Raw genomic sequence first — 12,595 nt, 5'->3', positions numbered from 1 at the left:
ATTCAGTATATTCATTTATGAGAGTTCTAAAATTATTATATATTCATTAATGTATATACAATGGTTTTATTGTCAGGTAAATCTATAAATATTGGAACCATTGCTTATACCTGAACTGACCTTTTTAATCCCCTAACTTGGGTAAGTAAGAGAAAAAAAATCATACTTTCTCTGTTACTTATAAAGTTGGGCTTAATGAAGCATTTTGTGAAGGCTCTTGATGAGAATAGGGGGGATATTTGACGGCCCACAAATAAGACCATTAATTATGGTAATAAGCAGAATTGTAACTGGAGAAATCCAAGAATGATCGTTGAAAGTCCTCTCCATCCTCAAAGTGTCACTAATTAGTGTGACTTTTGGGCTGGCGGTGTGAATGAACCTTATTTATTTGAAAATGGAGAAACAATGAATCATGGCAAAGATAGTATATAGGTACCTATTCATCTTAACATGGATTCAATCAGGTAACGACCGAAATAAAAATAAATCAACGATTGAAAAAAAATCATTTCAATTGGAAAAATTTATTTTACACACCTTCGTCCAATACAGGAGTTGGAGGGGTAGGAGGATGCTCATCAACAGGATACAGCTCCTGCTGCTGTTGTTGCTGCTGCTGTTGGTAAGCTTCAATCTGTGCTGCTTGATTCCTTGTCATTCTTCGGGAATTTGCATAAGATCCTACAATAGATATAATGAAAGAAATGAGTGTTTCGAAGTTTATCACAACGGGTTTGTTTGAGGAAAAAGTGAAAACTCGCTATCGAAATTTGTTCCTATCTTGATTTGTTTTGTTCTTGATTCCTTAAATGAAAGAATCGACAGCGAATTTTCAGTTTTTTCTTGAACAAAAGGTTGAACCTCAAACTTCTGTAACAAACGAACCAATTTCGAAAATAAATGATAGATGTGATCGAGGGAAAGAGATCTTTCAAATTATGTGAAACTCAACCCCTTATACTATTTAAAAAATAGGCAGGTAGCTGATCAGTAGGAAGTGAAGTTTCAGCTTATCTTAATCTTTCTATCCATGAATTTGAAATTAATAAAAATTCAAATTTTCTTCCTTTAATTACCCGGAAGGTTTATTAAAGCTATCGGATTTGTGATGTGATAAAATTAAACGAAATTTGATAGAAATCTCAATTGTTGAAATGGTTGATTGCTATGGAAATGTATACTTCCATGTTAATCATAATTTAACAACTCATGAAATATCTGACAGTTTTTCGAAAAATATCGGATATATATTATGGACAGTGATAGCGACATATAAGTTCTTACTCTTCCAGAAATGAGGAAGGTGGCAAAAAATATTGATTGTCAAAAATGTCGAATGTTTTATTCTCATTGAGAATAATCACTTTGCTGCCTAGACAAGAAAAGTAATACTTTGCAGATTGATATGTGTCTGCAAAATCAATATTTGCTGTCAATTGGAGAAAAACATATTTTTATTGAAAAGGTACTTTCTCAAATGATGTTGAAAAGTTTAACACTTACCTTCACTGACATCTTCAGGAAAATCATCGATCTCACTTATTCCTGACTCACTAAGCACCGACTGGCCTCTATCGGACTCACTCAAATCGGATTCGCTCGGCACTGGCATTCTTCTTTGTGTTATTCTCGCCGGTTTTCCAACCATAGGACTACTTGGCCCTGGTTCTTCATTTGGTTTAGATATTAACTGACCGTTGTCATCTTCTCGAGCCAAAATCTTGTTAGGACCACCTTCTATATCGGGAGTCGGTGGACATTTACGTTTGGAAGAAGCCTGGGACATGGATTCACTCTCCATTTGTACTCCTGGAATGAAATAAAGTTTATTGGTTTACAAAAATAACAGCGTTGAAGAAATTTTCATTGACGTTAAGTTTAAAATCAGTGGAGCAAATGTAATTCAAAATAATCAAACAAATATACACAAGATTGCTGTATATTACCTCCCCTCTGATGTTCTTGCTCAGCAGGACCAGCTTCATATGGACATCTCTGGATAGGTTGCATATAATCGCTACTATTAGAATCAGAACTGCTGTTCAATACTCGTTCCGGTGCAGTTCTCATTTCAAATTCATTGGACTTCGATAACTGAGATTTCAATCCACCCTCTGCATCCACTTTTGGGTTATTTTCATCGGATTTGGAACGGTTCTTGAAGAAGGAACGATCAGGTGGATTGAGAATGTTGGTGTCATTCTCCTTATCATCTGTGTTTTTTGCTTTGTCGATGACAGGAGAGCCTGTTGGAGGTTCTGGGGATTTCTTCCTCGACCTCTTCTGGGTGTTTTTATCCCTATCTTCATCATCGGACGGTGATCCTCCTATGTTTCCATTACCAGATCCACTGTTATTACTTGGTATAAGTTCATTGTTAGGAGCCTCTATTGGTGCTGCTGGTTGTTCCTGCTTTTCGTTCGGATTTTGACCGTCACCACTTTCGTTTGTTCCTTCTGTATTAACAGTTCTGTTACATGTCATAATTCCATCGATGCCTACTGCAAGATTCGGAATACGATGTGATCTCCTCTGTCTCTGCCGATCTGACAACAGTTGACAACAATGCTCCCGTGGGTCCCTGGGATGTAGGTAACTTGCTTGAACAAGATGGCGTTGGTTTTGAGTTTTAGAAGGTATTTCCTCTGAAACCATTTCTTGAGGCGGCAGAGAAGGAGTTGGAATATCTACCACTTGCACGGTCTCATCCTCCTTCTGCTCAGCAGTCAAATCAATATCCATGTCCTGATCCTTATCAGCGGGACTAGGCTTGACGATGAGGTTATCCCGAGGTTTATTCATGTTTTGCCTGCTGTTTTTTTCTGGGCTATCCTCCTGATAGAGTGGAGATGCGTATTCATTGTTGGTGCCAGGATGATAAACCGGTCTGAATTTGGGAGATTTTGGTTCGTTCAATGACTTGGTACGTCGTCGTCGTCTTATTTTCTTTCTTTCTTGAGAATCATTCGAATCGTTGCTAGGAGTTGGTGATACATCTGGTTCCTGACCTGTTACCTGTTTGATATGTTCAGATATACTTTGTCTCTCTTCTTCCAAAAATGGGATCACTACAGGATCTAGCCGCATTGATGCTGCTGGTTGTTCAGGTTGATCATTATCTCCTCCTGGTGGTGCTGGTGGAGGATGATTTGGACGACGTGGTCGACAGCGAGATCTGTCATAGTCAGCCGCAGTAATGATGTCACTGTTCACCTGATTTGATGTTAATGCTGCACGAGCCCTTGGTGGGGTATCTCCATCTTCTTCTTGGGGTTGTTCTGGTTGTATTGGATTTTCAGGTATAACTTCTTCGGGCATTTGTTCATCTTGTGGCGGAATTGGACTGTTCCGTTCTGGTATTGGTGCAGTAGCAACCATCTTTCCGGTAGGTTTTGATTGATCCTGCATCATTGGAATTGGTTCATCCTCATTTCCGATTAAAGGCAATGGTTTTAGAGTATTTGGAACTTGCTTTGAACTAACTGGTACTGAAGCATCATCTTGGTCCTTAGCAACATTATCAGATTGACGTACATACTTGGATAAATCTCTTTCCTCTGAAAGATTGAGGTCACCATAATGAATTCCTGCTTGATCTGACCGAGGACTAGTCGATTGTGGATTTTGAGCTGAAGGATTAGACTCTCCTTGAGGAGGTTCTGGATTTGCAGGTAAAGGATCTGGATTAGGATTTCCGGTTGGAGGATTCTCTTCTGGAGGATCTTCCACTTCATCAGGAGTTATAATGCCTTTCCTTCTATCTTTCGGTAAAATTTCCGTATCCATGGGCTCATCTGAAAAATCTGGAATTTCTTCAGAATATGGTTCTTCTGGCATAGCTTCGTTGAATTGCGGCTCAGTCAAGTTATGCATAGCATTTATTTGTGCATATGTATTTAGCACTTGCATCATTGCGTCCTGTGCTTGTGGATGATAAGGTTCCCATGGGTTTCTATTCAATAATTCTTCAACCAATAAAGATCCTGCCGTCTTGGCTTTTGAATCAGGTTTATCATGGATGCCGGCTTCTTCGAAAAGATTGGACTCTCGCATTTTGCTGTATGGTTCATCTGAAAAAAGTAATTATCAGTATTCAAAACAGGAAATTAAGCTAAGAAGCAACATTCCCTCCATTTCAGACTTTGAAAGATCACTATGGGAAAAGACTAAGATACTAAGAGCTCTATTCTTATTTTGTACAGGGGGGTTGTCTAACCTCCAAAAATACTGGAGTTAAATGAAGTGTAGATGAAAAAGCTGAATACCAAACCAATATTTTGCTTCATTTCTGAATCATGAACGAAAATTGGAAATTACTCATTTTCGTCAAATCACCAACACTTACACATTCTTGATGCTATTACATTGATATAAAACCATAATTGATGTGAAATTATCTGGGAGATCTATTGACATCACTGAAATTGACAATTTTCCACAAATTCTTGAGTTATAATATTTTCAGAAAGCTTGTTATTGACTGATTTCAGGAATAGGTATTATGAGATGAGTATTTTCAGAATGAATTTAAATGATTAAAATAAATAAAATTTCTATATTTTTTTTTCCAATAAAATTGGATATTGAGAATTCGTGGAATACATTGTGTAAGCAGTTTCGAACTTAACATGATCTTCAGTATCTGAAGATGTAAAAAATAACTTCAAGTTAGGCACTTCAAAACTAATTGCAATAAAAAAATGACTACATCAATGGATTTTACTGAAAAAGTGCCTGTTTCATGTTAATAACACCATTAATGAAGAAGTAATGAGAACTTTTCATATCACCTCATTTTCCAATTTCCTCTTATAGCTAGAAAACAGTTGAATTTATGGGGTTGTTGTTTTAATTCTCACAAAAATCGAGCCCGAAAATGTGCTATTAATTTTTTTAGCTCAAAGGTACTCTGAGGTCCCCTCATTTGACAACGAATTTGGGATATCCGATACATTTCTCAAAAAAAAAAGTATATATATATGAAAATTTTAAGTTATTATTGTTTTTTTTCTCGTTTAGTATCGATGTGTGATGAAGTTATATTAATAAAAATCAGATTAATAAGTATATTATTATTTGAATACCTACCCTAAATTGATATCAACATTTGGCACACAAGGGAATAGTTATTTATAATACAAATGCAGAAGGCATTGATATTCTGCCACGAGTTCATAATTCAAAAACGGGACATTAATTGGCGAGTTTTAGAATGAACGAGTATTGGAATGAGCCTTCTGTACGATTATTACACTTAAGTTCTCTAATTCACTGAATTTTTATGGAATTTTTTGCAATATTTCCATAATATCGTTTCGTGATTTTTCCATTGAAAAATGTTGGTTAGCAGAACTTTTTTATGTATCACAAATCTAACAGATAATAGATAAATCCGTGACAAGAGGATTCCGAGTACAAAATTTAATAATGAAATACATATAACCATGAAATCTGTGTGAAACTGAGATATTCCCGAACGATTTCATTCTACAGAGATGGCAGAATGAACGGAATTTCCACAGAATATGCTCTATTAGTGATGACGTCACACACCGCCATTTTTGGTTCTCCTACCAGTGTTCGGAATCGACACAACCAAATTTTCATTCAAATTAGTACGTTGTCGTTGAAGAAATTGGCTTATTTTGATAAATAAGATTATTTAATGAACGATTTTACTATTAATTGATAGACAGAAGGAACGAGATTAATGCCAGTAAGTTCGAACTCGAAGTTCAACTAATAAACACGGCTTTTTACAAAATCTGGGGAATGATACAGGATTCAAACTTACTGGTATTAACCTCGTTTCTTCTGTCTATCAAATAAAACTGAAATCGTTCTTAAAATACTCTTATTTATGAAAATAAGCCAATTCCTTCAACGACGCCGTACTAATTTGAATGACAATTTATTTGTTTGGATTCCGAACACTGACAGGAGAACCAAAAATGGCGGTGTGTGACGTCACACTAATAGAGCGTATTAGAGAAAATAACATAAGCCACTGTGTTATTCACGGTTTAATTCAAAGTTCTGTACTGAAGATCAAAGGAAAAATTTTCACCCTTAATATCTTAATCTAAAAAAAAAGTTGATTCGAAATCCCTATCAATTAATGCCGAAAACACTCAGTTTCGGGTATTCTTGATACTGAGCGAAAAATATTAACACTCTGTAAAAATGAGAATGAGTAATTCAAAATATTATCTAGTTGGTAGAAATTGACAAAATAATACCAAAAAATATATAGAATGAGAACTTCAACCAAGTTTTGAACTTTGTAAGTTTAGTATTTCAGAAAACTCACCTGAAGTCGAAGGCTTTTCTTCATTCGACTGATCATCCATAGAAAATGGAACATATTCAAACTCAACACTTGGTTCATCCCGTTCTGTTGAAGATGATTCTCTTTGTTGCGTTGGTAGTCGTGGTTTCATATGGCCGACCGCTTCGAATACATGCCTTATGCTTTCTGGAATTTCTGCTTCGAATTGAGGCGGAGAAGGAATACGAAACTTGATGTTGGGAATCACCGGAGTTCTTTCGGCTCTTAAAATAGCTAAAGCGGCTCTGGAAAAGATCTCAACGTCACTGAGAAGGTTCATTACTACTCTCTTATTTGATGGAGAGAACGAATAAAGTTTGGGGTCCAATTTAGCTCCTTCCAGGAAATCATCTATATTGAATCCTTCATTTTGTTCTTCTCTCGCCTGCTTGGGATCATCATATGATATATCTCTAGATGTTGTTGGAACACTCCCCTGCTCACTTTGTTCATATTCCGTGTCGATTTCCAAGGCTGGTTCAGAGTCATCTGTTTGTGCTGCACTCACATTCATATCTTCTATGTTAGACTTCCTTTCAGTATATTTTGAGGTTGGACCATTCCACTTCTGTACTTCGATCTCTTCTTCTGATGAAGTAGAATCGAAATAAAGATTATTCAACTTGGCTGCTATCTGGCGATCCAGTAGTTTATTGCCCTGGAGGTCGATCAGGTCGGGTTCGAATTCGCTTGGACCCTTAGTAAAAACTTCCCTTCTATATTCAGCATACTGGGAACAAGAGTGCTCCAATTCTTTTTCAATTTCATATAGTCTTTCAAGCTGATCTGGACGGATTTTCGGCATATCTTCCGAAATAATTTCGGTTGTACTAGTAGGTGAATCTTCACGATGGTGTTCGCCATTCTGCTGCTCCGGATGGTCGTCTATGTTCTGCTGCTCAGATGGAATCCTGGTAGTAGTTTCAGCTGAAGATTTCTGTAGTCCAACATCTGCATCCATCTCATTATCTGATGGAACGTTGTTAACAGTTTCAGCCTTATCATTCTGCCAGTCACCATCTACACGAGTCTCGTGATTTACAGCTTCATTGGAGGAGATGCCGGAACTTATACCATTAGTAGGAGTATTGGTACCATTGACTTGAGAGTCATGACCATTTTGGTTATTTTCTATCACAGTTGTACCCTCATGATTTTTTCCATTCAAAATCCCATTTCCGTTTACTATGGGATCAATGCCGTTTTGGTCCATTTCGTTCTCATTATCCTTAGTAGACTTAGAGTTAAGATAGGCGTCAATGTTCTGCTTCAACGATTCCTTCGCGGCTTTCATCATTTCATGCCTTTCCAATAACCTCTTGTTGTTTTCACCAAACTGCTTGATGAGCTCCGTCGTCTTCTCCAGGAACTTCGGATCATCTTCAATTGTCTGAGGAACTTTCTTGAGGTTTTGTTCATCTTGTGTACTTTGATTGTGGCTTTTTTGGTCCAATGATGGATTCTTCACCTCATCGTTGTGAGGATCTGTGGAAATCTTCGCTTTTTCTAATTTGCATTTATCTTCGGCTTTCTTCGTCGGGCTTGAAATACTGGTTGGCTCTCCAGTGCTTCTTCTTCGATTTGAAGTAGCCATAACGTCTGCAACATCGAAATTAGGTTTTTGCACTGCTTTCTCTACCTGTTTCTTGACCAACTCACCAGTTACATCATTCATATCTTTCTCTTGATCATTCGATTTGTAGCTATCATTCGCCAGTTGCGTCAGTTTTAGAAATTTCATTTTTCTCTCTTGGACTGTCATCACCCTATTGTTAGCATCGTCATTCTTCTCAGACAAAGGATTGTTCTCGAGTCTATCAGGAACTGTTTGCACCACATCTGGTTTTGTCGTTGTGTCAGATTTTTTCTCGATCATTTTCACAATTTTTGGAACATCAGATGAAAGTTCTTCCCTTGGATTTGAGACGACTGGGATGGAAGCTGCTTTTTCATGAAGTTCAATCATTTCGCTGCTCGAATCATAAAGCGATGAGTCTAAATGGTCGAATGGATTTTGGTCGTTTTGTGTCGATTGGTTTTGATCCATGATTATATCAATATTTTTGGTAGCCTGAAACAGAAAATAATACTTGTATTTTAAGACATGAAAGTTGAAATCACTTCAAACTGAAAATGATTCATTTTTTATCTAGTGGGTATGTTCCCCAAAAAAAAAAAATAATAATAATATTCTTATAAAATTTGTTACTAACATATTGAAATTATGAAAGCATGTATAATAAATAAGGAAGATACTTGGTTTGGTGTTATACTGAAATTCAAAGTTTATTCATTATTATTTCACTGAATGAAATTCACCCAATTCGAATTGGAAAAAGATTTTTCGCTTACGGATTGAAAGTAATGAAAAATAGGAGAAACAAATACAATCTTCAGATGATTTTTAGATATAGTGAATAATGTAAATTTCAAGAAATCATTTTTAGAAAAAAGTGTTTTTCAGTTTCAAAGTTCAATACATAGATGGAAAGTGTTTAAGAATAATTTAATTTATTATACACTGTGTCCGTAAAGTATGGAACAAATTCATTTTTAGCTGAACAGAACATTATAAGAAATAATCTTGAAACACGTCGATTTTTTATTTTAATTTACCGTATTATAAAATAATAATAAAATAAATAATTAAAATATATAAAATAAATAAAAAATAAATAAAAAAAATAAATAAAATAATAATAAATGAAATAATAAATAAAATAATTCAGGGTGAATTACTTTCGAGTAATGACCGTTACTTTTTTAGTGGAACACCTCCATTCTGTCTCAATTTTCCGATTACTCTAGCTGAGCTGATTCCAAAAATGTATCACATGTTAATTCCAATTGGTACAGGGTGGACAAAAATACAATTGTTTTGTGTGTGCTCATAAAGTAACGCGTAACATTCTTTATTAGTTAAATTAACAATATTATCAAAAATACTTATTGTCTAGCGGCAATGGGTTTGAATGTAACACCCTGTAGTTTGTTACATTGTTAGATTAATAAAAATTTAACAAACTACAGGGTGTTACATTCAAACCAATTGCTTTTTGATAATAATGTTACTTTAGCTAATGAAGAGTGTTACGGGTTACTTTATGAGCACACAAAAAACTATTGTATTTTTGTCCACCCTGTACCAATTGGAATCAACATGTGATATATTTTCAGAATCAGCTCAGCTAGAGTAATCGGAAAATTGAGGTTAAATGAGGGTGTTCCATTTATAAAAAATGACGGTGACGTCATTACTCGAGAGTAATTCACCCTGTATATAGATTATTGATACGGTAAATTGAATGATTAGATAAATTTGAAAAAAAAATCGACGTGTTCCAGGATTATTTCTTAAAATAGTCTGTTTAGCTAAAAATGAATTTGTTCCATACTTTACGGACACAATGTATGTTCAGTACATCAGAGGAATATTTATTTAGCTCCAAATTATGAAATCGAAAAGAATAAATTATTGTTTCAAATATTTATAGGTATTCCAAAGCATAATGAATTATATTTCTTGTTTACATTTGAGATTCCTTCTATTTTTATATTCATCACTTATTTTGATCCACGTAATATATATAAATGATAAGATCATGCAAATAGTTGAATTGAGCATAATGTTATTACTGTTGATTGTTCATTTCATTCAATTTTTCCGAATCCTGAGTTTTTCAATGGATCCTCAAAAATTTCTGAAATAATTACCTCTTTTCAATGTTATATTAGGAAAGTACAGGATGTCCTCATGAACATTATCTAGCAGAATTAACAACAAAAAAAGACGTTTTCTAAAAAACTTGATGAACATATTACATACCTAAGAACCTTCAATAAAATTTCATCAATAATTTCCTTAAAATTGAAAATGGAATTGAAAGCCTTTTTCTTCAAGATATCATAATATGACCAGCCGTTCTCATTCAAAAAAAATATATTTGGAGTCCATACATAATGGAGCGAAATATTTATGACTATCAGCTTGTATCTCGTTTGCAATACTTTAAAATTATATTATATCAACTGTATAAAATCGAAAATTGTTTGAAAACTCCTTATATGAAAGTTGTTGGAATCATTATTCCCTACCAGCAATTATTTTATAAATAACCCTATGAATGAATGGACCAAACAAAGTTATAACTCATTGCATATTGTACCAACATTTAGGGAATTAATTTCTATAATTATTAATTCCAATTTTTGTCATACAGGAATAAATTTTGATCCACATATAGTTAGTGAAATAACCAATTATTGATAATTATATTCATCAGTACATCTAAAACATGTTATGCAAATTTCATATTTTAGTCGTAGACATCTTGAGAAAAATAATCAAATATGGCAGGCTCCGCAAAATTGATACATTTTTCAGAAAATCACAAAATTCGAGATAATTTGAACGAAATCAAATATTAATTATTAATCGTTATTTCAATTCCAATGAATATTTCAACAGATTAGTAAATTATATTGCAAAATGAAAAATAATTAATATTTCTTTTTATTTCAGTTCTATTTATTTCACCAGTTAGATTCAAATTGATTCCTTTCCTCCCTGAAATTTCATTTGTATAAAAATAATAATTCTCTCTTGGACTTTCTTTATTTGAGAATATACGAACCTTTGAAGTTTGAAGGACAATATACACACACACACAAAAGAACCAACATGGAATGAATAAAATCATACAGATTTTGCTAGACAATGAAAAAAAAAACCAATCCGAAGAAAACGAAAAAAGGCGAACAATATTAGTTCTGGAGATAAGGAATGGAGGAATGAATTTGAGAACAGGTGGTAGGGATTATATTTCGGACGAATTACAATGTCAATTTTCATCGATTAAATGAAATGGCATGAAGTTTGTAGTGTGTCTACAATAATTAGTTAATGATAATACATTATTTGAGATTTGAGAATTATACAGGGTGTCCCACAAGAAATGATCAAGAAAGTATTTTTCTATTGAAGAATTGAAGTACAGTGTGTTCCGACTTCGATGCTCATTGAAAGCATCTGAAGAACTATGAGATATAGAGAAAAAAAGATATCAGAAATCAAATCATAGATATCTTGATTCGTTTTCGATTCATTAACTCGCGTACGAATCAAGATATAAATGATCTGCTTTCTGTTATCCAAAAAAGAGATCGTGCTGTACAAGGCTGAAATTTATGAAAACGGAATTATAACTACAAAAAACACTTTGTTTTGAGTGAAGATACAAAGTAACAGTTCTACGCTTGATGCAAAATTTGTGAATTATTGTGTCACCATATTCATTTGTAGTCAAATTCGGTTGAAATTCAGTTTATATTTGTAAAACAACAGTTCTAATGTTTATTTGAATTTCAAGAAGATTTTTCCATCAAAATTATAGAATATTATTTCTAATGATAATTTTTTTTTCGCTGGACCTAGACTGTGAAAAGTTCTTTCTCCGATTGAAAGCAAATATTAATTTTGCATACACATACCAATCAGCAAAATATTACTTTTCCTGTCTAGGCTACAAAATGATTCTTCTTAATGGAAATGAAACATTTTATAAGTTGTCAAACTATAATTATTATGGACATAATAACATTTCCATAGCAACCAACCATTCCAACAATAGTGATTAATTTACCACTAGGTCAAGGGGGGACAAATAAAAAGGATGTGGGAATAGTAATAATTTGCGAATACAATATCCTGCATATATCATTATAAATAATAATCAGAGAAAAAATAATATATTCAACTCGGCAGAAAAGTATATTGACTGCCATATATCTTTTTTAATAATTTTTAATTATTTCCTTTTTGAATTTGTGCCACATAAAAATTTAATCTTTTTGTTGTACCTATTGACTAGTGGGTACAAGGACAGAGATAGAAGTCTTCGTTGTTTTTTATTCTTATTTAGATGATCCAATATCTGGGCCTTTTCATGTTATAATTTTGTTTTGTATTAATTATAATTTAAATGTATGTCAATTTAAGCCTCTGAAAATGCCCACATATTGGGCGAAACGTCAGGTAAACAAAAATAAAAAAACAACGAAGACTATACCTAAAAATGATCAAAGTTAAAGGAAATATAACAACAAGTGTATTAGCTGAATTCCTGACAGCCGTGGTTGTCAATCTACTACTTTGTTGCCTAGTGAAACAAATAACTATTGTTCGAGTTATGAAAATTGAGTTCAGTCATATAATTATCAGAGTTCTTCATTTTTTTAAAATTGAACACTCAAAAACACTCTGAT

The 12,595-nt window shown here is 33.9% G+C and overlaps 1 protein-coding gene across 2 annotated transcripts; it reads right to left on the bottom strand.

The window, feature by feature from the left end:
* Positions 1 to 189: 189 nt before the first annotated feature.
* On the bottom strand, positions 190 to 11,117 carry LOC123678211. 2 transcript variants are annotated; one of them, XM_045615107.1, is made up of 6 exons: positions 10,966 to 11,117; positions 7,991 to 8,402; positions 6,314 to 7,930; positions 1,950 to 4,073; positions 1,507 to 1,812; positions 190 to 684 (listed from the first exon to the last, which is right to left on the bottom strand). In XM_045615107.1, the coding sequence occupies exons 1-6, from the start codon at positions 11,029 to 11,031 to the stop codon at positions 533 to 535; spliced, it is 4,677 nt and encodes a 1,558-aa protein (XP_045471063.1). In that variant the 5' UTR covers positions 11,032 to 11,117; the 3' UTR covers positions 190 to 532. The 2 variants fall into 2 exon arrangements, with proteins under 2 accessions (XP_045471063.1, XP_045471062.1); XM_045615106.1 differs by having other exon boundaries at positions 6,314 to 8,402.
* Between the last annotated feature and the right edge of the window lie 1,478 nt (positions 11,118 to 12,595).

The sequence above is a fragment of the Harmonia axyridis genome, chromosome 4 (assembly GCF_914767665.1).
Source record: "Harmonia axyridis chromosome 4, icHarAxyr1.1, whole genome shotgun sequence".
Lineage (NCBI taxonomy): Eukaryota > Metazoa > Arthropoda > Insecta > Coleoptera > Coccinellidae > Harmonia > Harmonia axyridis.
This window is presented reverse-complemented; position numbering and strand designations above follow the sequence as displayed.

What these genes read in the sequence shown, in the direction of transcription:
- LOC123678211 (XM_045615106.1), bottom strand. Translation starts at nt 11,031, where the DNA reads ATGATTTTATTCATTCCATGTTGGTTCTTTTGTGTGTGTGTGTATATT. An exon ending in TTGTCCTTCAAACTTCAAAG is followed by an intron (nt 8,403 to 10,965) that starts GTTCGTATATTC and finishes TTTCTGTTTCAG; the next exon opens with GCTACCAAAAATATTGATAT. An exon ending in AGAAAAGCCTTCGACTTCAG is followed by an intron (nt 4,074 to 6,313) that starts GTGAGTTTTCTG and finishes TACTTTTTTCAG; the next exon opens with ATGAACCATACAGCAAAATG.